The 25,713-nt window shown below is 45.9% G+C and overlaps 1 protein-coding gene across 1 annotated transcript in view; it reads right to left on the minus strand.

The window, feature by feature from the left end:
- The window catches only part of ERN2 (endoplasmic reticulum to nucleus signaling 2), an 82,610-nt gene extending 61,134 nt beyond the window's left edge, over positions 1-21,476 (minus strand). Inside the window, exons 1-2 of the mRNA XM_082260359.1 lie at positions 21,179-21,476; positions 2,940-3,057 (exon numbers count right to left, since the gene is read on the minus strand). Of these exons, the coding sequence (XP_082116485.1) occupies positions 2,940-3,057; positions 21,179-21,235 (175 nt within the window). The 5' untranslated portion in view covers positions 21,236-21,476. The remainder of the gene's footprint in view (positions 1-2,939; positions 3,058-21,178) is intronic.
- Between the last annotated feature and the right edge of the window lie 4,237 nt (positions 21,477-25,713).

Raw genomic sequence — 25,713 nt, forward strand, 5'->3', positions numbered from 1 at the left:
TGTGCTTGTGCAGTACAAGGATGGTTTACTGGACTATTCACCTATGTATGTACTGACTCGTGGCATTCAAGTCTTGTAAGATGAATGTGATGCATTGTAAACCCAATAAACCCAATTTGTTGATATGTAAAGAACTTTAACATGGAACTAAAGTCCTGCAATAAAAGATCTCTATGAGTTAGAGAAACATGTATTGTTTCCCAGAACACCTTTCCCCGACTCCCAGCAGCCTTCTCTTTTCTGTGTATTGTTCAATGTACATCCTGGCTCATCTAAGTGCAGCAGTTACATCATCAATGGCTATCCAATGGCCAAAGAGGAGCCTTTCAGTGTTGTCTGTGTTGGATGGAGCAGTGACTGGACCTGTCCTTATTGGAGGAGGCCACAGTAGGAAATAACTGTGCAATGATGTTGGAGTATGCTGTGCATATTTACACCTTATGGCAAAGACCTCCTACAACCCCAGATCATAGTACCATGTTCAATCATATATAACAGGGGTCCCTTCAGCCACATCTGGCCCCCTAAATGTTTTTTTCTGGTCCATAGCTAGGGTCAATGGTTTATCCCATTGACCCTAGCTATGGGGGGAATCCTATGGGGACACTGATGTAAGGGGGGACTCTGATGGGGACCCTGATGTAAGGGGGGACTCTGATGGGGACCATGATGTAAGGGGTATCTCTGATGGGGAACTTGATATAAGGGGGGGACTCTGATGGGGACCCTGATGTAAGGGGTATCTCTGATGTGGATCTTGATGTAAGGGGGGACTCTGATGGGGACCCTGATGTAAGGGGGGACTCTGATGGGGACCCTGATGTAAGGGGGGGTCTCTGATGGGGACCCTGATGTAAGGGGGGGGGACTCTGATGGGGACCCTGATGTAAGGGGGGGGACTCTGATGGGGACCCTGATGTAAGAGGGGGGGACTCTGATGGGGACCCTGATGTAAGGGGGGGGGACTCTGATGGGGACCCTGATGTAAGGGGGGGGACTCTGATGGGGACCCTGATGTAAGGGGGGGGGGACTCTGATGGGGACCCTGATGTAAGGGGGGGGGACTCTGATGGGGACCCTGATGTAAGGGGGGGGACTCTGATGGGGACCCTGATGTAAGGGGGGGGGACTCTGATGGGGACCCTGATGTAAGGGGGGGGGACTCTGATGGGGACCCTGATGTAGGGGGGGGGGACTCTGATGGGGACCCTGATGTAGGGGGGGGACTCTGATGGGGACCCTGATGTAGGGGGGGGGGACTCTGATGGGGACCCTGATGTAAGGGGGGGGGGGACTCTGATGGGGACCCTGATGTAAGGGGGGGACTCTGATGGGGACCCTGATGTAAGGGGGGGACTCTGATGGGGACCCTGATGTAAGGGGGGGACTCTGATGGGGACCCTGATGTAAGGGGGGGACTCTGATGGGGACCCTGATGTAAGGGGGGGACTCTGATGGGGACCCTGATGTAAGGGGGGACTCTGATGGGAAACCTGATGTAAGGGGGGACTCTGATGGGAAACCTGATGTAAGGGGGGACTCTGATGGGAAACCTGATGTAAGGGGGACTCTGATGGGGACCCTGATGTAAGGGGGGACTCTAATGGGGACCCTGATGTAAGGGGGGGACTCTGATGGGGACCCTGATGTAAGGGGGACTCTGATGGGGACCCTGATGTAAGGGGGACTCTGATGGGGACCCTGATGTAAGGGGGGACTCTGATGGGGACCCTGATGTAAGGGGGGACTTTGATGGGGAACCTGATGTAAGGGGGGACTCTGATGGGGAACCTGATGTAAGGGGGGACTCTGATGGGGAACCTGATGTAAGGGGGGACTCTGATGGGGAACCTGATGTAAGGGGGGACTCTGATGGGGAACCTGATGTAAGGGGGGACTCTGATGGGGAACCTGATGTAAGGGGGGACTCTGATGGGGAACCTGATGTAAGGGGGGACTCTGATTGGGACCCTGATGTAAGGGGGGACTCCGATGAGGATACAGATAACATGTTTTGGCGCATGAGGGGAAAAGCAACAGATACACTGTAACTCTTCTCAGTTGATCTTCGATTGCCTTTGCTCTCCCACCACTACATTCAGATGCTGGAAAGAGAGGACACCCCATGTAAGCTCCAAGTGTACTCTCCCTCTCCATTTCTCCGTCCCCTTGTGACACACCTTGGCCAATCACTAACAACTATGTAATGAAAGGGCCTGCCTGACTGGATACAGAATGATTGGATAGGTCCTCATATTACATAGTTATGGTAAATATAAAGTTAATTGTGCAAAGATTGTATGGTCAGATTGTATTGTGTGTGATGACCATAAAGCTAGCCATACACTATACTATCTGATTGCACAATCTCCTTGGTTCACCTTTCTTTTTACAATCTGAATAAAATCTTTCTAAAATCAACTTCATATTTACCAAAACTATGTAATATGAGGACCTACCTGAACTATAACATTTGTATCCAATCAGGCGGTCCCTTGTGCTACATACAAAGTTGGTAGATTTATAGAAGATTTTTTCAGATTGTAATGGGTGTGGTGAGCTTTAGATCTATCATCAGCTATGTAGTGCAAAGGCCTGGCTGATTGGATACAGATTGAATAGATTGGTTAGGTTTGTACTTCTATCATATAGTTTTGGTAAATCTCTGTCCAATCTGATTGTATAGTGTTTGGCCAGGTTAGCAGCCTCTGTGAGCTGAAAAAGCTTAGGCTAACCATATACGCTTCAATCTGGCCATGCAATTTCCGGTAATATGGGGACCTAACTAAACCATCCAACCAATCAGTATTCATTCAGGCAGGAATTGCGTGACGTGATATTTGTTATTAGATCTAAAGCAGATTATACAATCAGATTGTAAGGTGTGTGATGAGCTTTAGTCTCGGGAACAGGTAAGTGCAGAGAATTGGACGACTCACCATCTCTCAGAGTCCAAATCACATCTCCAGTCTTCTTACTGACAGCGTGAAAACTCCCGTCCAGCGTGGAGACGAAGAGGAGGGATTCTGGGAGGGAGACGGAGGCCCCGGCATCACACTACAACAGAGGAGACATCAGGACACCATGTAAGAGGGGTGACACTACACATCCAACATTCACTTACCACCTACTGAACCAACGATTTCCTGCCCCTGGAGGGATGAAACCCGATTGGTTAAGGCCCGTACACACGTACCGATTGTCGGCCGAAACTGTTCGGCCGCCGAACGATCGGCCGATTTTCGGCTTGTTAGTATGATGCTTCCGACAGCCGACAGCGCACTTTCGGCCGAACAGAATCTGTCGTGCAAGCATTAAAATTTTTGTATGCCGACACCAGAACGGCCGATTGTTCGCCAGTCAGTACAGATTTCGGCCGACAGACAGCAGATTTGCAAGACTGGGCATGCTCAGAAAAGAAAAAAGACAAGGAAAGTTAACCATCACATGACATCACTTCTGCAGTCGGCTGTTGTTGGCTGACAAAATTTGTGTGCAGTCTTTTGCACTTTTCAACAGACAAGACCACCCTCGGACAAAAGACGGCCGATCGTTCGGCCGACGATCGGTACGTGTGTACGGGGCTTTACTCTGGGTAACAGATCCGTTAAAGGAGACCTGCACTGAGAGGAACATCCCACCATTGCTGACCTTGTGCTGCTGCTTGCCTGGCTCTCTCTGGCTGCCAGTGTCTGATTTATTCACCTGGGAGAAGCATGCAGATCAGAAAAGTCGGTGTTAAGTCTGAATTCCTAATCGCCAAATGTGTTCCAAGTCAGAGACTCTGAAAGGACCGAAGCCCATGGGCCAACATCAGGGCTGCTGTTAGAAATCGCGGGGCCCCGTACAGACTACCTGGCAGGCCCCCCCCCCAAGAAAATATTAAAGATATATTTAGCTAAAACTACAACAAAATCACTATCAGACACAAATATAACATAACTCACATAATTCCTGCTAAATCTAAAAAAAAAAATTATGTTAAATAAAAATGAAGATGAGATGAGAAAAATATATAGGCTGGGCAGTTGGAGCTCAGTGATCAGAGAGACAGAGAGAGAGAAACAAAGTTACAATTTACAAATAAACTCCTGAGCAGAGATAACATTAGAGCCAGTGCTGGGAGGGGGGCCACACAAGGGAGGGGATTCGTGAAGGGACGACTGTCTCTTTCTCAGCAGATAAAAGTTGATAGCAGGGAGGGGGACAGATCAGATTTAGGCGCTGGAGGAAGATTTTTGTATTTGTTGTCCATCACTAATCCCCCTCTCTGTGTGGGCCCCCCTGTGTGCTCGGGCCCCCTACAAGAGGGCTGGTGGTCCCCCCCTATCAGCGGCCCTGGCCAACATGACAGCCTGGGAATTAGCATTTTCACAGAGAGGTCAGCAATGTTCTTCTATATAGGTACAGATCGGGTTCCCCTTTAATCAATAGATGTAAAATGCAGCGCCAATGGTCCAATGTAAGGAGAATTTCATCAATAATAATCAGTGATATATAATCAATCATAAATAATCAATAAATACAACACAAATAATCCAGTGAATCTAAGTGTAAAAAGTGATAAAAATCGATATAAACAAGTGAAAGTCCATAGGTAGTTTCAAAAATCACGTGCGAAAATATAATCAGCCCCATGACTAAAGCTGGACATACTCTATACAATCTGATTGTACAATCTCTAGTACCTATGTAGTGCATGGTGCTGTCTGATCTGATACCAATGGAATGGATTGTTTAGCTGTACACGCATGTTACAGAATTCTGGTGAATCTAAAAGGAGATTGTACAATCAGATTGTATGGTGTATGGATAGCTTAAAGCGGAGTTCCAAAAGTGGAAATTCCGCTCATCTGCTTCCTCCCCCCCTCTGGTGCCACATTTGGCACCTTTCAGGGGGGAGGGGAGAATGGGTACCTGTTTTTGACAGGTACCCTTCCCTGCTTCCGGGAGACAGCGCCGTCCTTCGGAAGTTCCGTCCCCTTTCTCCTTCCTCTGCTGAGCCAATGAGAATGCGCAGCGTGCTTCACGCATCCGCAATAGGGAATCGGCTGTGGAGTTGAAAGGCTTCATTGCCGGTTTCCCTTAGAGTGAATGGCGGGGGCAGCCGATCCGAAAATCAGCTGGGGTGCTGAGATCACGGGGCTACCTGGGCAGGTAAGGGTCTATATATTTATAAAAGTCAGCAGCTACACTATTTCACTATTTTTAGGTGCTGACATTTCATTTTTTTTTTTGCACAGCTGGAACATCACTATAAAGGATAAATCCCCCCTAACACTAAAATCTCTACATCTACAGGCATCCAGGATCTAACACTAACCTATCTAGCCCTTTATAGAAGAAATCAGTATACTTACCTTTTCTGAATCAGATCCAAGCTGGTCCCACACTGAGCTGTCAGCGGGTGCAGAAGACACAGCCGACAACGGAAGCCCCATAGTAAGTCTATGGGTGACGTCACTTCCCATTCTTTTCACAGCCGCTGTGGGCCGTGTCCTCTGCAGAGCTTCCGCCGCTGGAGAACGGATCGGATTGGCTTAAAAAAAGGTATATATACTGATTTCTTCTTTACAGGGCTAGATAGGTTATTGTTATGCTGACCATACATTATACGGAAAAACGCTCAAATTTATTTTCAAAAAACGAACACTCGGCCGTGAGAGCAAACGATCATGCCATTGTTTAACCACTTTCAGACCGGAGGATTTGGCTGCTCAATGGCCAGGCCCTATTTTGCGATTCGGCACTGCGTGACTTTAACAGGCAATTGTGCGGTCGTGCGACGCTGTACTCAAACTAAATTGACGTCCTTTTTTTCCCACAAACAGAGCTTTCTTTTGGTGGCATTTGATCACCTGTGCGATTTTTATTTTTTGCGCTATAAACAAAAAAATAGCAACAATTTTGAAAAAATAACAATATTTTTCTCATTTTTTTATATGAAAATCTCAAAAAAAAAATGTAAAGATCTATATTTAACACTTTAGGCCATTTTGTTTTCTGCTACATATTTTTGGTAAAAAAAAAAAAAAAAATCGCAATAAGCATATTTTGATTGGTTTGCGCAAAAGTTATTGCGTTTACTAACTATGGGAAAGATTTATGCCATTTTTATCGTTTTTTTTTCTTTTTTTTTACTAGTAATGGCGGCGATCTGCGATTTTTTTTGCAGGACTGCGACATCACAAAAATAAGCGTTTGAACTTTGCAAATGAACATATAGACAAACCCGATGCATTTTGGAAACAAGTTCTGTGGACCGATGAGGTTAAAATTGAACTTTTTGGCAGGAATGAGCAAAGGTACGTTTGGAGAAGAAGGGGCACAGAATTTAATGAAAAGAACCTCTGTCCAACTATTAAGCATGGGGGTGGATCAATCATGCTTTGGGGTTGTATTGCAGCCAGTGGCACAGGGAACATCTCACGAGTAGAAGGAAAAATGGATTTAATAAAATGTCAGCAAATTTTGGATGGTAACTTGATGCCATCTGTGAAAAAGCTGAAGTTAAAGAGAGGATGGCTTCTACAAATGGATAATGATCCTAAACACACCTCGAAATCCATGGGGGATTACATCAAGAGGTGTAAACTGAATGTTTTGCCATGGCCTTCACAATCTCCTGACCTCAACATCTATGGATAGACCTTAAAAGAGCAGTGTGTGACAGACAGCCCAGAAATCTCAAAGAACTGGAAGACTTTTGTAAGGAAGAATGGGCAAAGATACCTCAAACAAGAATTGAAAGACTCTTGGCTGGCTACAAAAAGCGTTTACAAGCTGTGATACTTGCCAAAGGGGGCAGTACAATATATTAACTCTGCAGGGTGCCCAAACTTTCGCAGACACCATTTTTTTGTTTTCTGTTATTTTGAAAGTGTAAATGATGGAAATAAAATCTAACTTTTGTTAACATATTATAAGAATGTCTAATCTGTAATTTGATGCCTTTTGGAGATTTTTCCATCTTTCCTTGGCTTCTTTATGCGCATTAATACAAATTTTTACCTGGGGTGCCCAAACTTTCCATCCCCACTGTATATCCCCATGCAGGTAGTCCCATTCATGTCAAATAGGATGCAGTGGATGCACGGACACAGCCGCCGTTCCCAATCTGATATCCATGCACACTGTCTACGTTCAGGGCTGTACACCCACATTGATGTCAAATTGGAACCAGCGGCTGTGTTCATACATCCAGTACATCCCATTTGACATGAATGGCTGCCAGCACAGGGATGCACGGAACACCTGTATATGCCCATGTGGGTAAACATGGCCCTCACTGACTCTGGTATAGGAATTGTCTCATCTTTATAAAGTCCTCCTGAGTGTACACAGCAGAGGGTTCACACACGCCCGGCTGCTCCTGTGTTTACTTTGTGGGTGGATTATCGCCATTACCTCAAACAAAGGAACGCACAGGCCGGGGTCACATGACATGCAGCACCACGTCACAACTGAACTGCTGCCACACACATGACATGATAGGACCCCCCGGCCTGATGTCTCTGTCCTGGAAAGACCCCCCACCTGGTGTCCTGCTGCTGACATCGGGGACCCGGCTATTGTCACACACAGGGAGGAAAATGAATGACAGTGTCCGGAACATTCCAAAGTCACACACAGGAGGACCATGAGGGACACGGCAATCATGTGCAGGGACTGGTTCTCTGGCCATTGCCCAGTTCTAGCAATGTAGACACAGAACACTGACACAGTCATGAATGGCGGCCTTATAGTGAATGCCCACCTATGAACTTCTCTTATTCCCTTCTTTTTCTCTGTTAAATATAACATTAAAAGGGTTTTATTATATCTGTGTGAAGAATACACATTGATCCTGCCAGAAACCCAGTGAGCTCCTAACTTCCTGTGCTCTCTGCACTGTTATCTCAGAACATGTTATCAATCCTGCCTAGTTCTCCTCCGGCAGCTACAGCCTGGTCACCCAAGGACAGGAAGTAAGGGAAGGTGGTCAACCTAAGACAAAAAGTAAGCATGGCCACCCTAAGACAGGAAGTGAGGGAGTGTAGTCTAGCCTAGGACAGGAACTTGAGTAAGCGTGATCACCCTAAGACAGGAACTGAGTAAGCGTGATCACCCTAAGACAGGAACTGAGTAAGCGTGATCACCCTAAGACAGGAACTGAGTGAGCGTGGTCACCCTAAGACAGGAACTGAGTGAGCGTGGTCACCCTACGACAGTAACTGAGTGAGCGTGATCACCCTACGACAGGAACTGAGTGAGCGTGATCACCCTAAGAGAGGAACTGAGTGAGCGTGGTCACCCTAAGAGAGGAACTGAGTAAGCATGGTCACCCTAAGACAGGAACTGAGTAGGGTGATCACCCTAAGACAGGAACTGAGCGAGCGTGGTCACCCTAAGACAGGAACTGAGTAAGCGTGGTCACCCTAAGACAGGAACTGAGTAAGCGTGTTCACCCTAAGACAGGAACTGAGTAAGCGTGGTCACCCTAAGACAGGAACTGAGTAAGCGTGGTCACCCTAAGACAGGAACTGAGTGAGCGTGGTCACCCTACGACAGGAACTGAGTGAGCGTGGTCGCCCTAAGACAGGAACTGAGTAAGCGTGGTCACCCTAAGACAGGAACTGAGTGAGCGTGGTCACCCTAAGACAGGAACTGAGTGAGCGTGGTCATCCTACGACAGGAACTGAGTGAGCGTGGTCATCCTATGACAGGAACTGAGTGAGGGTGGTCACCCTACGACAGGAACTGAGTAAGCGTGGTCACCCTAAGACAGGAACTGAGTAAGCTGGGTTCCGCTAGTATATAAAGTTAGTGAGCATGGTCACCCTAGTAAAGGAAGTGAGCAGGGTCAACCTAAGGCAGGAAGTGAGTGAGCAGGGTCCTCTAGGACAAGAAATGAGTATGCATTGTCTTCCTAGGATGGGAAGTGAGTGAGCATGGTTCTCCAAGGATAAGAAGTGTATAGAAAAGAGATCAGGGCTAAAACAGAAAATAGCTGCTGGCAATTGAGGAAATACACACTCCTCAAATGGACAAAAAGACAATAAATTGCAGCGCTAAATGTGAATAAAAGGTATTAGTGATCAACAATACAGTAAAGTGCAATAGTCCTTCTTTGAACAATCAAAGCAGTGATACACAGTGCCTTGCCAAAGTATTCGGCCCCCTTGAACTTTGCGACCTTTTGCCACATTTCAGGCTTCAAACATAAAGATATAAAACTGTAATTTTTTTGTGAAGAATCAACAACAAGTGGGACACAATCATGAAGTGGAACGAAATTTATTGGATATTTCAAACTTTGTTAACAAATAAAAAACTGAAAAATTGGGCGTGCAAAATTATTCAGCACCTTTACTTTCAGTGCAGCAAACTCTCTCCAGAAGTTCAGTGAGGATCTCTGAATGATCCAATGTTGACCTAAATGACTAATGATGATAAATAGAATCCACCTGTGTGTAATCAAATCTCCGTATAAATTCACCTGCACTGTGATAGTCTCAGAGGTCTGTTTAAAGCGCAGAGAGCATCATTAAGAACAAGGAACACACCAGGCAGGTCCGAGATACTGTTGTGGAGAAGTTTAAAGCCAGATTTGGATACAAAAAGATTTCCCAAGCTTTAAACATCCCAAGGAGCACTGTGAAAATATTGAAATAGAAGGAGTATCAGACCACTGCAAATCTACGAAGACCTGGCCGTCCCTCTAAACTTTCAGCTCATACAAGGAGAAGACTGATCAGAGATGCAGCCAAGAGGCCCATGATCACTCTGGATGAACTACAGAGATCTACAGCTGAGGTGGGAGACTCTGTCCATAGGACAACAATCAGTCGTATACTGCACAAATCTGGCCTTTATGGAAGAGTGGCAAGAAGAAAGACATGACTTAAAGATATCCATAAAAAGTGTTGTTTAAAGTTTGCCACAAGCCACCTGGGAGACACACCAAATATGTGGAAGAAGGTGCTCTGGTCAGATGAAACCAAAATCGAACTTTTTGGCAACAATGCAAAATGTTATGTTTGGCGTAAAAGCAACACAGCTCATCACCCTGAACACACCATGCCCACTGTCAAACATTGTGGTGGCAGCATCATGGTTTGGGCCTGCTTTTCTTCAGCAGGGACAGGGAAGATGGTTAAAATTGATGGGAAGATGGATGGAGCCAAATACAGGACCATTCTGGAAGAAAACCTGATGGAGTCTGCAAAAGACCTGAGACTGGGACGGAGATTTGTCTTCCAACAAGACAATGATCCAAAACATAAAGCAAAATCTACAATGGAATGGTTCACAAATAAACATATCCAGGTGTTAGAATGGCCAAGTCAAAGTCCAGACCTGAATCCAATCGAGAATCTGTGGAAAGAACTGAAAACTGCTGTTCACAAACGCTCTCCATCCAACCTCACTGAGCTCGAGCTGTTTTGCAAGGAGGAATGGGCAAAAATTTCAGTCTCTCGATGTGCAAAATTGATAGAGACATACCCCAAGCGACTTACAGCTGTAATCGCAGCAAAAGGTGGCGCTACAAAGTATTAACTTAAGGGGGCTGAATAATTTTGCACGCCCAATTTTTCAGTTTTTTATTTGTTAAAAAAGTTTGAAATATCCAATAAATTTCGTTCCACTTCATGATTGTGTCCCACTTGTTGTTGATTCTTCACAAAAAAATTACAGTTTTATATCTTTATGTTTGAAGCCTGAAATGTGGCAAAAGGTCGAAAAGTTCAAGGGGGCCATATACTTTCGCAAGGCACTGTAGAACCAACTAGTGTGTTAAATTAGTCCACAAGTAGTAGTCCATAAAGAATATGCAATAGTCCTTTAAATGTGTGGATATGGAAGAAGTGGCCCCTCACCAGAGATAAATACTGTCTCGCTTTGTGCACTATAAAGTGCCAGTATGATTCTTCAAAGGGAACTTCACATCATATCATAATCAGCCAAAAAGAAAACCTCATAGTGTAGTAAATAATAAAAACATCTAGTAATAGGGAGGTGCCATTGACGTGACGTCACACTGCCGTGATTTCTGAACGCCGGCGTTGACATGTGAGTGAAAAGTGCAACTTTTAACATTGTTTTGAAAAAAAGTTTTAGTTAGCTGCTTTGTTAATGCATCATGAATTAACAAACGAAAAAAATATACAGTATCTCACAAAAGTAAATACACCCCTCACATTTTTGTAAATATTTTATTATATCTTTTCATTGACAACACTGAGTCCCCGTTCACACTAAGGCAACCTGTGAGGCAACTTAGAAAAAGGGTCTGGAGCTTCTTTGGGGCGACCCGGAGGCGACCGCCATAGACTTCAATGTTATGAAGTCCATGGCAGCCGCTCCGAGGTCGCGGCGCACTGCTCGCACCGCGACCTCGGAGGTCGCCACCCCAAGTCGGATCGCCCCTATGTGAACGGGGCCTGAAGAAATGACACTTTGCTACAATGTAAAGTAGTGAGTGTACAGCTTGTATAACAGTGTAAATTTGCTGTCCCCTCAAAATAACTCAACACACAGCCATTAATGTCTAAACCGCTGGCAACAAAAGTGAGTACACCCCTAAGTGACAATGTCCAAATTGGCCATTTACCCTCCCCAGTGTCAGGTGACTCGTTATTGTTACAAGGTCTCAGATGTGAATGGGAAGCAGGTGTGTTATATTTGGTGTAATTGCTCTCACTCTCTCCTACTGGCCACTGGAAGTTCAACATGACTCATGGCAAAAAACTCTCTGAGGATCTGAAAAAAAGAATTGTTGCTCTACATAAAGAGAGCCTAGGCTATAGGAAGATTGCCAAGATGCTGAAACTGAGCTCCAGCATGGTGGCCAAGATCACACAGTGGTTTAACAGGAGAGGTTCCACTCAGAACAGGCCTCGCCATGGTCAACCAAACAAGTTGAGTGTACGTGCTCAGCGCCATATCCAGAGGTTGTCTTTGGAAAATAGATGTATGAGTGCTGCCAGCATTGTGCAGAGGTTGAAGGGGTGGGGGGTCAGCCTGTCAGTGCTCAGACCATACACCACACACTGCATCAAATTGGTCTGCATGGCTGTCATCCCAGAATGAAGCCTCTTCTCAAGATGATGCACAAGAAAGCCCGCAACCAGTTTGCTGAAGACAAACAGACTAAGGACATGGATTACTGGAACCATATCCTGTGGTCTGATGAGACCAAGATAAACTTATTTGGTTCAGATGGTGTAAAGCGTGTGTGGCGGCAACCAGGTGAGGAGTACAAAGACAAGTGTGTCTTGCCTACAGTCAAGCATGGTGGTGGGAGTGTCATGGTCTGGGGCTGCATGAGTGCTGGCGGCACTGGAGAGCTACAGTTCATTGGGGGAACCATGAATGCCAACATGTACTGTCACATACTAAGCAGAGCATGATCCCCTCCCTTTGGAGACTGTGCTATAGGGCAGTATTCCAAAATTATAACGACCCCAACACACCTCCGAGATGACCACTGCCTTGCTAAAGAAACTGAGGGTAAAGGTGATGAACTGGCCAACCATGTCTCCAGACCTAAACCCTATTGAGCATCTGTAGGGCATCCTCAAACGGAAGGTAGAGAAGCGCAAGGTCTCTAACATCCACCAGCTCCGTGATCTCGTCATGGAGGAGTGGAAGAGGACTCCAGTGGCAACCTGTGAAGCTCTGGTGAACTCCATGCCCAAGAGGGTTAAGGCAGTGCTGGAAAATAATGGTGGCCACACAAAATATTGATACATTGGGCCCAATTTGGACATGTTCACTTTGGGGTGTACTCACTTTTGTTGCCAGCGGTTTAGACATTAGTGGCTGTGTGTTGAGTTATTTGAGGGGACAACAAATTTACACTGTTATACAAGCTGTACACTCACTACTTTACATTGTAGCAAAGTGTCATTTCTTCAGTGTTGTCACATGAAAAGATATAATAAAATATTTACAAAAATATGAGAGGTGTACTCACATTTGTGAGATATTGTATGTAGGAAATGGGATTTTTAGACAGCGATTCCTATGGGTACATTACAATATATCATACACATATGCTTATTCTGAATTTTAAAAGAACATATTTTATCCAATGCATCATTTCTATATCAAAAAGGTTCAAGGTACGGTAATTTAACCACTTTACCGCTGAGTATCGTAGTACTACTGCGGCAAAGTGGCTCGTTATCGTCTGACGACGCAGTACTACGTCGTCAGACACTCCCCTTGTGGGCGGAGCTCACGCGCCGCCGGAGGCTCGCTCCCGCTGTTTTCAGTCACAGCAGGAGTCGGGCCAGGGGAGGAGCAGCGGCGGTCGCCTCTGCTCTTCCCCGATCGTCGGGGATCTAGTGTGGAGATCCGCCCGCTTGTGTAAACACAAGCGGGCGGATCTCCCAAGTGACAGGCAGGGTCAGATTGCAGGGTTCAGCGTAGCTGAACATCCGATCTGTCCTTGTGTCACTCAGTCACCCCCCCCCCCCCCACACGTCAGTAAGCACCAGGCATACATTAACCCCTCCCTCTCCAATAAAATTAACCCCTTCCCTGCCAGTGTCATTTTTACAGTAACAGTGCATATATATAGCACTGATTACTGCAGTAATGTCACTGGTACCCCCAAAAGTGTCAAAAATGTCAGTCAAGGGTCCGATCTGTCCGCCGCAATGTCGCAGTCCCGCAAAAAAAATAGCAGATCGCCGCCATTACGCGTTAAAAAAAAAACACCAAAAATGACAGAAATCTTGCCCTTTGTTAGTAAACGCAATAACTTTTGCGCAAACCAATCAAAATACGCTTATTGTGAATTTTTTTTACCAAACATAGGTAGCAGAAAACAAATTGGCCAAAAATGTAAAAAAATTTTGATTTTTACATTCTTTTGGGGGGAATTTCATATAAAAAAAATGTGAAAAATATTGTTGTTTTTTCAAAATTTACGCTCTTTTTTTGTTTATAGCGCAAAAAGTAAAAATCGCACAGGTGATCAAATACCACCAAAAGAAAGCTCTGTTTGTGGGAAAAAAAGGACGTAAATTTTGTTTGGGTACGGCGTCGCACGACCGCGCAATTGTCAGTTAAAGTTGCACAGCGCCGAATCGCAAAAAGTGGCCCAGACGTAAGACAGCAAAATGCTCTAGTGGTAAAGTGGTTAAAAACCACCACACATAAAAAACACACATATGTGTGTCACACAATCATTAAACATACATAATATGTATTATATGGAGACTGCCACTAGCATATATCCTATGAAAGTTGTCAACATGTTTTGTGGTATGAACCGCTTCTTCAGGGCTTCATTATCTGTGTCTGAGTCACAAGCATGTAGTCTATATATTATACTGGCACTTATGCACACATTTAAAGGACTATTGCATATTCTTTAAGGACTACTACTTGTGGACTAACACACTAGTTGGTTCTATATCACTGTTTTGATTGTCCAAAGAAGAACTATTGCACTTTTGATGATAACTAATACTTTTTATGCACAATTAGCGCTGCGATTTTTTGCCTAGGATAGAAAGTGAGGGAGCAGAGTCACTGTAGGACAGGAATTAGGAGTAGATTTGTCACTTCTGGTCAAACCAAAATAAAGAAAGATTCTAACCCACAATCTTTAATCTCCATAAAATCCAAAACTGCAAAAAACTGGCTCCAGATACACTATAAAGGAAAGGTTTTAGTTCAGTGAAACATATACAGATTACAGATTCTCTTTGGTGGAAAATGAAACCTATGCGCTTTAGCATATAGAAAACATGGAATACTTCCCCAGGCACAGCTATAGTTCACCTAATCACCCCATGGTGGTGGTAATTTGGTGTTCAGGGGAGGACTGGGCCAGGGGGGCAAGGGAGCAGTTGCCCCCTGGACTACTGTGATGCCCCATAAAAAAGGCTGAACCACTTCTACCACAGACATGCCTAAAGGATTCCTGGTGAAAAGTAAAAGGTCTCTGTCACTGACCTACTTAGTGTGGGTTGAAGACCAGGACAGAGCGCAGGCCTCCCTCCCCAGCATGGATGGTGTAAACCATGGGTGTCCAACCTTTTGGCTTCTCTGGGCCACATTGAGTGTAGAGAAATTTTCTCGGGCTGCAAATAAAATATATACTATAGTTAAGGAATATAAGTATTAAAACGCCGCCGCGCCCTTCCCGCGCCGCCACGCCCCCCCAGCACTAATTTAACACAACTAGAGTATGATCCCTTCCGAGGCAGCCTCTGCCTACAGTTAGTTGGAAGTCCCTGTGGCCGTGGCCCCGACTCGACTTCCTTCCTCCCCAGCAAAAAAAAAAAAATGGTCAGGGAGCAGTGGGCCGCATTGCCTGCAGTTCCGGGCCGCAGGTTGGACATGCCTGGTGTAAACTGTGTCTGAGCAGAGGCCGGTTACATGCCCTAATGGAGACTCTCTTCCCCCAGCCAGCCCTAACCAAGCTGTCCCAGCTCCCCCTAACCGCCCCTGCTGGCCAGGTCGGGAACCCGAATTTGGCCGGTGAGTAGAGAGTATCTGGAGCAAAGCTTCAGCCTGGAATGGGGGTCAGGAGAAGGCCCGGGAAGAGAGAGAGTGGGGGGGGGGGGGGGCAAGTCAATGCACCATGGGCCTCTGGTTTGTACTTGCCCCCTGGGCCGAAAGTTGCCAGTCAGCCCCTGCTGGTGTTCTGGGGACCCCAACTGCTGAGACATTTTCCCAGAGGACACACACCCAGAAACAAGTGAGGAGCTTTCTAGAACCAGTCTACACTGCAATACATAACGCTGAGACCGGGGACAACAAAGTGGACGCTCTGATGTGTTGATTTGTGGCTGGCTGAAATAGGGGACATTTTTATTCTTTCAGACCTTCCACAACCAGGCCCTAAATTGTGAGCGGATTATACTTTCATTACAAGGAGCACCTTGGGAGCTGTAGCTGTGGATTCCTGTGCACAGGTAAAGCCATGTCTCATATCCACCTGTTCACTGCAAATATTGATTCACACAGGAGTGTTTCCATGGGAGGAGCGGAGTATTATTTGCACTATGCCAAATGTGAAATGATGATTTTATGACCGTTCAGGGGGGCTCGGCAGAACCCCACAGTGTGCGATCAATTCCCTTTTCACAGCACAGACATTGTCCTGGAACCTGGGGCCTCACAGATTAGAATCTAACAGTCTCCTATTACAGGATTTAATCATTTTCTCTAAGCAGCAGGTTTATTCTCAGCTTTTAAGCTAAACTCTGGATAAACAACTAAATACACAGTTCAATTACATACTGTATAAGTGTCTGTCAAAGGATTTGCCTCTGCCAGGCAGCACAGCTAGGCGGGTGACACCCCTTTCTGTACAGAATAAAGTGGTGTCAGCTCTCTGGCCACAGAGTTTTGATTGGATGAAAAAGCACAGCACACTAAAGGACCCTTTCATACATGCAGCCAGGGGGGAGGCAAAAATAGGCAGATGATCTGCAAATTTACCACCCCCCCCCCCCCCCTAATCTAACACAGTGGCCGGAAGGGGTCAATACACATGCTGTGGATGCAATGCTTTGCTTAATGGCCACAGCAAAAATGATACCCCCTGCCCGTCAAACATGACTGCACTACAATCTCTTTGCAACCTAGTGCCATGCAGGCTTTTCAGGGTTAAAACAGTAAAGAGGTGACAATTTGTCTCGCATCTGCCAGTTAACTGCCCTCTGAATAGTGTGGATCACTTTTCAGTGGGGCAGCAAGGGCTGCTGCAAGTGTAAACGAGCCCTGTGGGTCTATGTGAACTTCCACAAAGTAATGCATGCATTACTTCAACAAGTGGTAACACACATAACATGCATTGCACTGCCATTCATTTTAATGTACTGAACCAACACACTTGCACTGTAGCACCCTGCAACACAGAGCAATGAATGACAGACACAGAGCATTCCCATTCATTGTGCTACAAAAAAAGGATCATGTCCAATTTTAGGCACAATAGGGTGTGCTGGCAGCCCATTCGTTTAAGGAAAGTTCCATTTGCATTGGTGGTCAGTAAAGAAACATCCCCTTACATTGGTAGTTAGTAAAGAAACATCCCCCTACATTGGTGGTCAGTAAGAAAATGTCCCCTTACATTGGTGGTCAGTAAGAAATTGTCCCCTTACATTGGCGGTCAGTAAGAAAACGTCCCCCTACATTGGTGGTCAGTAAGAAAACGTCCCCTCACATTGGTCAGTAAGAAAACGCCCCCTTATATTGGTGGTCAGTAAGAAAACATCCTCTACATTGGTGGTAAGAAAACGTCCCCTTACATTGGTGGTCAGTAAGAAAACATCTTCTACATTGGTGGTCAGTAAGAAAACTTCCCCTTACATTGGTGGTCAGTAAGAAAACATCCCCTTACATTGGCGCAGGTCAGTAAGAAAACGTCCCCTTACATCGGCGGTCAGTAAGAAAACGTCCCCTTACATTGGTGGCTAGTAAGAAAATGTCCCCTTACATTGGTGGTCAGTAAGAAAATGTCCCCTTATATTGGTGGCCAGTAAGAAAATGTCCCCTTACATTGGTGGTCAGTAAGAAAATGTCCCCTTACATTGGTGGTCAGTAAGAAAACATCCTCTACATTGGTGGTAAGAAAATGTCCCCTTACATTGGTGGTCAGTAAGAAAACGTCCCCTTACATTGGTGGTCAGTAGAAAACGTCCCCTTACATTGGTGGTCAGTAAGAAAACTTCCCCTTACATTGGTAGTCAGTAAGAAAACGCCCCCCTTACATTGGTAGTCAGTAAGAAAATGTCCCCTTACATTGGAGGTCAGTAAGAAAACGCCCCCCTTACATTGGCGCCTGTCAGTAAGAAAACGTCCCCTTACATTGGTGGCCAGTAAGAAAATGTCCCCTTATATTGGTGGTCAGTAAGAAAATGTCCCCTTACATTGGTGGCCAGTAAGAAAACGTCCCCTTACATTGGCAGTCAGTAAGAAAACGTCCCCTTACATTGGTGGCCAGTAAGAAAACGTCCCCTTACATTGGTGGCCAGTAAGAAAATGTCCCCTTACATTGGTGGTCAGTAAGAAAATGTCCCCTTACATTGGTGGTCAGTAAGAAAATGTCCCCTTACATTGGTGGTCAGTAAGAAAATGTCCCCTTACATTGGTGGTCAGTAAGAAATTATCCCCTTACATTGGTCAGTAAGAAAACGTCTCCTTACATCGGTGGTCAGTAAGAAAACATCCCCTTTAATGTTTATTAAGAAAAAGTTCCCATACATTGGTGGTCACTAAGAAAAAGCCCCCATACTTTGGTAGTCAGTAAGAAAATGTCGCCTTACATTGGTGGCCAGTAAGAAAATGTCCCCTTATATTGGTGGTCAGTAAGAAAATGTCCCCTTACATTGGTGGCCAGTAAGAAAACGTCCCCTTACATTGGCAGTCAGTAAGAAAACGTCCCCTTACATTGGTGGCCAGTAAGAAAACGTCCCCTTACATTGGTGGCCAGTAAGAAAATGTCCCCTTACATTGGTGGTCAGTAAGAAAATGTCCCCTTACATTGGTGGTCAGTAAGAAAATGTCCCCTTACATTGGTGGTCAGTAAGAAATTATCCCCTTACATTGGTCAGTAAGAAAACGTCTCCTTACATCGGTGGTCAGTAAGAAAACATCCCCTTTAATGTTTATTAAGAAAAAGTTCCCATACATTGGTGGTCACTAAGAAAAAGCCCCCATACTTTGGTAGTCAGTAAGAAAATGTCGCCTTACATTGGTGGCCAGTAAGGAAAGGTCCTCTTACATTGATGTCCATTTGGAAACAGCCCCCATACATTGGTGGTCACAAGGAAAATGTCCTCATACGTTGGTGGTCAGTAAGAAAACATCCTATAGGTGGTCAGTGGAGAAGTGCCCAGTTACTTTGGCAGTCAGTGGGAGAGAAACTTTCTTAGTTCGGTGGTAGAAAGGTCCCCGTTCAGAAGGCTAAAAACATCACTTGTATCAGTTTCAGTTACTTTACTCTCATCTGAAAAGATGAGAGAGAAGGATCTACTGGTCCCACTCCAATGTCTCAGCCAAGTGAGGTTGGTGCTGTAACTATGAAGGCACCATCAAGCAGGAGATCAGTTTGACACTTCTCATTATTCAGGGAACCCCAAGCCACCTGTAGATGAATCCTAGGGTTCAACTGAACTGTATGGTGGGGAAAGGCTGATCTAGATCCTTGTGCCCAACCTGCAGACTTCAGAAGTGGGAGTGAGAGAACTGATTTGCACGTAATATGTCCCCAGTCTGACAGTCTCATGTAGCAAGTCTTCCATCTACATCAACATTTGTAGTATGTCTGCAGTCTCCGACTGTCTTTTCTGGTATGTTCACAGTCTCTGACCGTCTCTTCTGGTATGTCCACAGTCTCCGACCATCTCTTCTGGTATGTCCACAGTCTCCGACCATCTCTTCTGGTATGTCCGCAGTCTCCGACCATCTCTTCTGGTATGTCCGCAGTCTCTGATTATCTCTTCTGGTATGTCCGCAGTCTCTGACCGTCTCTTCTGGTATGTCCGCAGTCTCTGACCACCGTCTCTTCTGGTATGTCCGCAGTCTCTGACCGTCTCTTCTGGTATGTCCGCAGTCTCTGACCGTCTCTTCTGGTATGTCCACAGTCTCTGACCGTCTCTTCTGGTATGTCCGCAGTCTCTGATCGTCTCTTCTGGTATGTCCGCAGTCTCTGATCGTCTCTTCTGGTATGTCCGCAGTCTCTGACCGTCTCTTCTGGTATGTTCACAGTCTCTGACCGTCTCTTCTAGTATATCCGCAGTCTCTGACCATCTCTTCCAGTATGTTTTCAGTCTCTTTAGTGCCTTCAGGGACCACAGTTGAGGCCCCCATACCCACAAAATTTGACAGCCACTGATCTAAATGTTATAGAGGTCAACACTCAACATACCAACATGACCTACAGAATACCAAATAACCAATTACGATTTAGGATTAAAACTGATCCCAAAAGCCCTCGTACAAAAGTCCTAATGCTGGATTCTCAAATGTAAAGAATATTTTTTTTAGCATTTTGAATTTTGACACAAAAAATTAAAATTCAAAAAAAGCACAAAAATAGATTTGAAGTGAAATCTAACAAAGCATTCGGTAAGGATTTTTATGGTGCATACAGCCTGCTCTAAAAACCAAGGATGTTACCAGGGACAAAGATTTCCAAGGACGATTCCTCAAACACCTGGCTGTCCTTTAAAAGCAGAGAGACAGCTGCAAACTACAGAGCCGGATGTATGAAAGTATCAGTACTGAGAACAGAAGTTCTGTTATAATCAGAATCAGTTGACTGCAGTGATATCACAACACTTCTTAGAATCACTATACATATTACTATCTGATTGTATAGTCAACTTTAGATTTACCAAAACTATGTAGTATGAGGTCCAAGTCTCATGACCATCTCTTCTAGTATGGCTGCAGCTTCAGACATGGTCAGAGACCGTAGATATACTAGAAGAGACAGACAGTCAGAGACTGTAGACATACTAGAAGCAATTGTCAGAGACTACAGAGATACTAAAAGAGAAGATCAGAGACTGCAGACATGCTAGAAGAGGTGATCAGAGACTGAGGACATACTAGAAGAGATGGTCAGAGACTGCAGACATACTAGAAGAGATGGTCAGAGACTGCAGACATACTAGAAGAGATGGTCAGAGACTGCAGACATGCTATATGAGTTTAACAGAGACTGCAGACATACTAGAAGAGATGGTCAGAGACTGAAAATATACTAGAAGAGATGATCAGACTACAAACATACTAGAATTGTCAGAGACTACAAGCAAACTAGAAGAGATTATCAGAGACTGCAGACATTCTAGAAGCAATGGTCAGAGTCTGAGGACTGTTAAAGATCACTGACATTACAGCCATCTTTGCAAATCAGTTCTCTCCATCCCACTTCTGTCCACAAGGGACCACACAGCAATTATCAGGGTCACAGGTTGGGTCCCATAGAAGTAGTTCAGACTTTCTCCACCAGGGATCTGTATAATCAGATTGTATGGTGCATAATCAGTCCAAGGGATATTGTGCAATCAGATTGTATGGTGTATAATCAGTCTAAAGAGATTGTACAATCAGATTGTATGGTGTATAATCAGTCCGAAGGAGATTGTACAATCAGATTGTATGGTGATCCTTGGCAGGGACATTCACAATCATAGAACTAAATATAAGAATATCTCACCTGTGGCCCCAGTGTGATGTAGAGGACAAGTGTCATCCATAGAACCTGGGGGGTCATGTTGCTGGGGAGTGTCAGCTGCACACAGGGAGTCTTCTCATCCTGGGTAATGAGGGCTCCTGGCTCAGTGGGGTGTCAGTTGGGCCCCACATAAAGGATGACTGTCATCTCCTGTGGCCCCCCTGTGCTGTCTATGGGCTCCCAGTTTCCGGGTGTCAGGCGGATCTCCTCTACAATAACATTCATCCACCTGTATGTGTCCAGAGGGTTCCCCATTGCATCATTGCCAGAGAGGGGCCAATCAGCGGCGGCGCGTCATTCCAGCCGGCCAATGCGGAGGTGGTGGGGCGTGGCCGGCTGTCACCCGGAACTGAGCGTTGTGTTGTTGGTGGACACGTGGAAGTGTGAGGATGAGGAAGAGAGGAGCGATGATCGGTACAATGAGGTCCTGATCTGTGAGAAGTGTCACTGATAACTTCATCCCAGAGCTCAGGCACTGCTGTCAGATGGGGCTCATGGTTACACTGCAGGCTATTGGTAGATGGAAAGAGGAGGAAGTCATTTCTTTATATTTGTTTTTCCCACTAACATGAGATTGTTCTTTATGTGTGTAGTCCTGGGATGGTGGGACATTTACCTCCTGGGCCAATACCAATAACACACACTGGACTGGTGGAGCCCAGTTTACTAATCAGGCTTCAAAAGCCCAATGTGCTTCTTTGCAGTGGTGCAAGGGTTAACTGCTGGTTTCTGTCTAGGGCAGTGGTCTCCAAACTGCGGACCGGGGGCCACATGTGACCCTTTATCCGGCCCTTAGGGCACTACTTCTCCCACTGTGATATGAGATACTATTCTGACACCAACAATGGGGGCATCATGTCTCCCACTGACACCGACAATGGGGAGCATCATGTCTCCCACTGACACCGACAATGGGGGCATCATGTCTCCCACTGACACCGACAATGGGGGCATCATGTCTCCCACTGACACCGACAATGGGGGCATCATGTCTCCCACTGACACCAACAATGGGGGCATCATGTCTCCCACTGACACCAACAATGGGGGCATCATGTGTCCCACTGACACCAACAAGGGAGGCATCATGTCTCCCACTGACACCAACAATGGGGGCATCATGTCTCCCACTGACACCAACAATGGGGGCATCATGTCTCCCACTGACACCAACAATGGGGGCATCATGTCTCCCACTGACACCAACAATGGGGGCATCATGTCTCCCACTGACACCAACAAGGGAAGCATCATGTCTCCCACTGACACCAACAAGGGAGGCATCATGTCTCCCACTGACACCAACAAGGGAGGCATCATGTCTCCCACTGACACCAACAATGGGGGCATCATGTCTCCCACTGACACCAACAATGGGGGCATCATGTCTCCCACTGACACCGACAATGGGGAGCATCATGTCTCCCACTGACACCAACCAGGGAAGCATCATGTCTCCCACTGACACCAACAATGGAAGCATCATGTCTCCCACTGACACCAACAAGGGAGGCATCATGTCTCCCACTGACACCGACAATGGGGAGCATCATGTCTCCCACTGACACCAACAATGGGGAGCATCATGTCTCCCACTGACACCAACAATGGGGAGCATCATGTCTCCCACTGACACCAACAATGGGGAGCATCATGTCTCCCACTGACACCAACCAGGGAAGCATCATGTCTCCCACTGACACCAACAATGGGGGCATCATGTCTCCCACTGACACCAACAATGGGGGCATCATGTCTCCCACTGACACCAACAATGGGGGCATCATGTCTCCCACTGACACCAACAATGGGGAGCATCATGTCTCCCACTGACACCAACAATGGGGGCATCATGTCTCCCACTGACACCAACAATGGGGGCATCATGTCTCCCACTGACACCGACAATGGGGAGCATCATGTCTCCCACTGACACCAACCAGGGAAGCATCATGTCTCCCACTGACACCAACAATGGAAGCATCATGTCTCCCACTGACACCAACAAGGGAGGCATCATGTCTCCCACTGACACCGACAATGGGGAGCATCATGTCTCCCACTGACACCAACAATGGGGAGCATCATGTCTCCCACTGACACCAACAATGGGGAGCATCATGTCTCCCACTGACACCAACAATGGGGAGCATCATGTCTCCCACTGACACCAACCAGGGAAGCATCATGTCTCCCACTGACACCAACAATGGGGGCATCATGTCTCCCACTGACACCAACAATGGGGGCATCATGTCTCCCACTGACACCAACAATGGGGGCATCATGTCTCCCACTGACACCAACAATGGGGAGCATCATGTCTCCCACTGACACCAACAATGGGGGCATCATGTCTCCCACTGACACCAACAATGGGGGCATCATGTCTCCTACTGACACCAACAATGGGGGCATCATGTCTCCCACTGACACCAACAAGGTAAGCATCATGTCTCCCACTGACACCAACAATGGAGGCATCATGTCTCCCACTGACACCAACAATGGGAGCATCATGTCTCCCACTGACACCAACAAGGGGAGCATCATGTCAATAGAAGGAATAGTGCCCCATCATTGGTATCAGTGGGAGGAATAGTGGACAATCATTGGTGTTAGTGGGAGGAATGGTACCTTATTGTTGGTGTCAGTAGTAGGAACAGTACATCAGATTAGTGGGAGGAATAGTGTCCTATCATTGGAAGGAATAGTGTCTCCTCATTGGTATCAGTGAAATGAATGGTACCCTATCAATGGGAGAAATAGTGGACAATCATTGGTGTCATTGAGAGGGATAGTGGCCCATCATTGGTGATATTGTGAGGAATGGTGCCTTATGGTTGGTGACAGTAGGAGGAAAAGTGCCTCATATCAGTGGGAGGAATAGTGTCCTATCATTGATTGAATAGTGCTCCCTCATTGGTATCAGTGAAAGGAGTGGTGTCCTATCATTGGTGTCATTGCGAAGGATAGTGGCCCATCATTGGTAACAGTGAATGGAATGGTGTTAATCATTGGTGTCATTGTGAAGGATGGTGGCCTATCATTGGTATCAGTGGGAGGAATAGTGGACAATCATTGGTGTTAGTGGGAGGAATGGTACCACATTGTTGGTGTCAGTAGTAGGAACAGTACATCAGATTAGTGAAAGAAATTGTGTCCTATAATTGGAATGAATAGTGCCCCCTCATTGGTATCATTGGAAGGAATAGTGCCCCATCATTGGTATCAGTGAAAGGAATGGTGCCCCATCATTGGGAGAAATAGTGGACAATCATTGGTGTCATTGAGAGGGATAGTGGCCCATCATTGGTGATATTGTGAGGAATGGTGCCTTATGGTTGGTGACAGTAGGAGGAAAAGTGCCTCATATCAGTGGGAGGAATAGTGTCCTATCATTGGAAGGAATAGTGCTCCCTCATTGGTAACAGTGAAAGGAATGGTGTCCTATCATTGGTGTCATTGCGAAGGATAGTGGCCCATCATTGGTATCAGTGGGAGGAATAGTGTCCTATCATTGGAAGGAATAGTGCTCCCTCATTGGTAACAGTGAAAGGACTGGTGTCTTATCATTGGTGTCATTGTGAAGGATAGTGGCCCATCATTGGTATCAGTGGGAGGAATAGTGTCCTATCATTGGAAGGAATAGTGCTCCCTCATTGGTAACAGTGAAAGGAATGGTGTCCTATCATTGGTGTCATTGCGAAGGATAGTGGCCCATCATTGGTATCAGTGGGAGGAATAGTGTCCTATCATTGGAAGGAATAGTGCTCCCTCATTGGTATCAGTGAAAGGACTGGTGTCTTATCATTGGTGTCATTGTGAAGGATAGTGGCCCATCATTAGTGTTAGTAGGAGGAACGTTGCCTTGTTGTTGGTGTCAGTAGGAGGAACAGTGCCCCAAGAGCCGGATAACTTTAGGCAAAGGGCTGCTGTAGTTTGGGGGTTTAGTGGGGTTGGGAGGAGGAGGAGGGAGGGGGGAAGGAAGACTAGTGAGGTAAGAAATAGGAAACAAGTGTGGGGGGGGGGTGGAGAAGTGAGAGGAAAGAAAAGTATAAAATAAATAAAAGAAAGGGGGTGATAGTGCTCAACCTGAGCAGAATGGAAAGGGAGAGAAAGAAAGACGAGTATATTGCAGGGGACAGCGGCATTAATATGAAATCTGTTGCTTTACACAGGTTTACTGTAAATTGTATTTTGTAACCTTGAAGAAAACCATCAAAGATTCTAAAAAAATTACTTTTTTGCACATCCTGTCATGTTTAGGTGTACTAATCTACACCTGTTGCTTGTTATGAAGAGTTTGCTTTGTGTTGCGGCGCCATGTGGGGTAAGCGTTTATCTCGGCACTCTGCGTCTGGCATGGTGGCAGCTTGGGATCCACATACAGCTTATAGGGCAAAGCGGCATCATGCTCGAGGAGAGGAATCGGAGGCACTTTGCTCTGCACTCCACATTAGACATCATGCCGCTGAGTGGAAGAAATTTGATGATGTGATTGGAACCATATTGTA

The sequence above is a fragment of the Pelophylax lessonae genome (genome assembly GCF_965119305.1).
Source record: "Pelophylax lessonae genome assembly, chromosome: 6".
In the NCBI taxonomy this organism is placed as follows: Eukaryota; Metazoa; Chordata; class Amphibia; order Anura; family Ranidae; genus Pelophylax; species Pelophylax lessonae.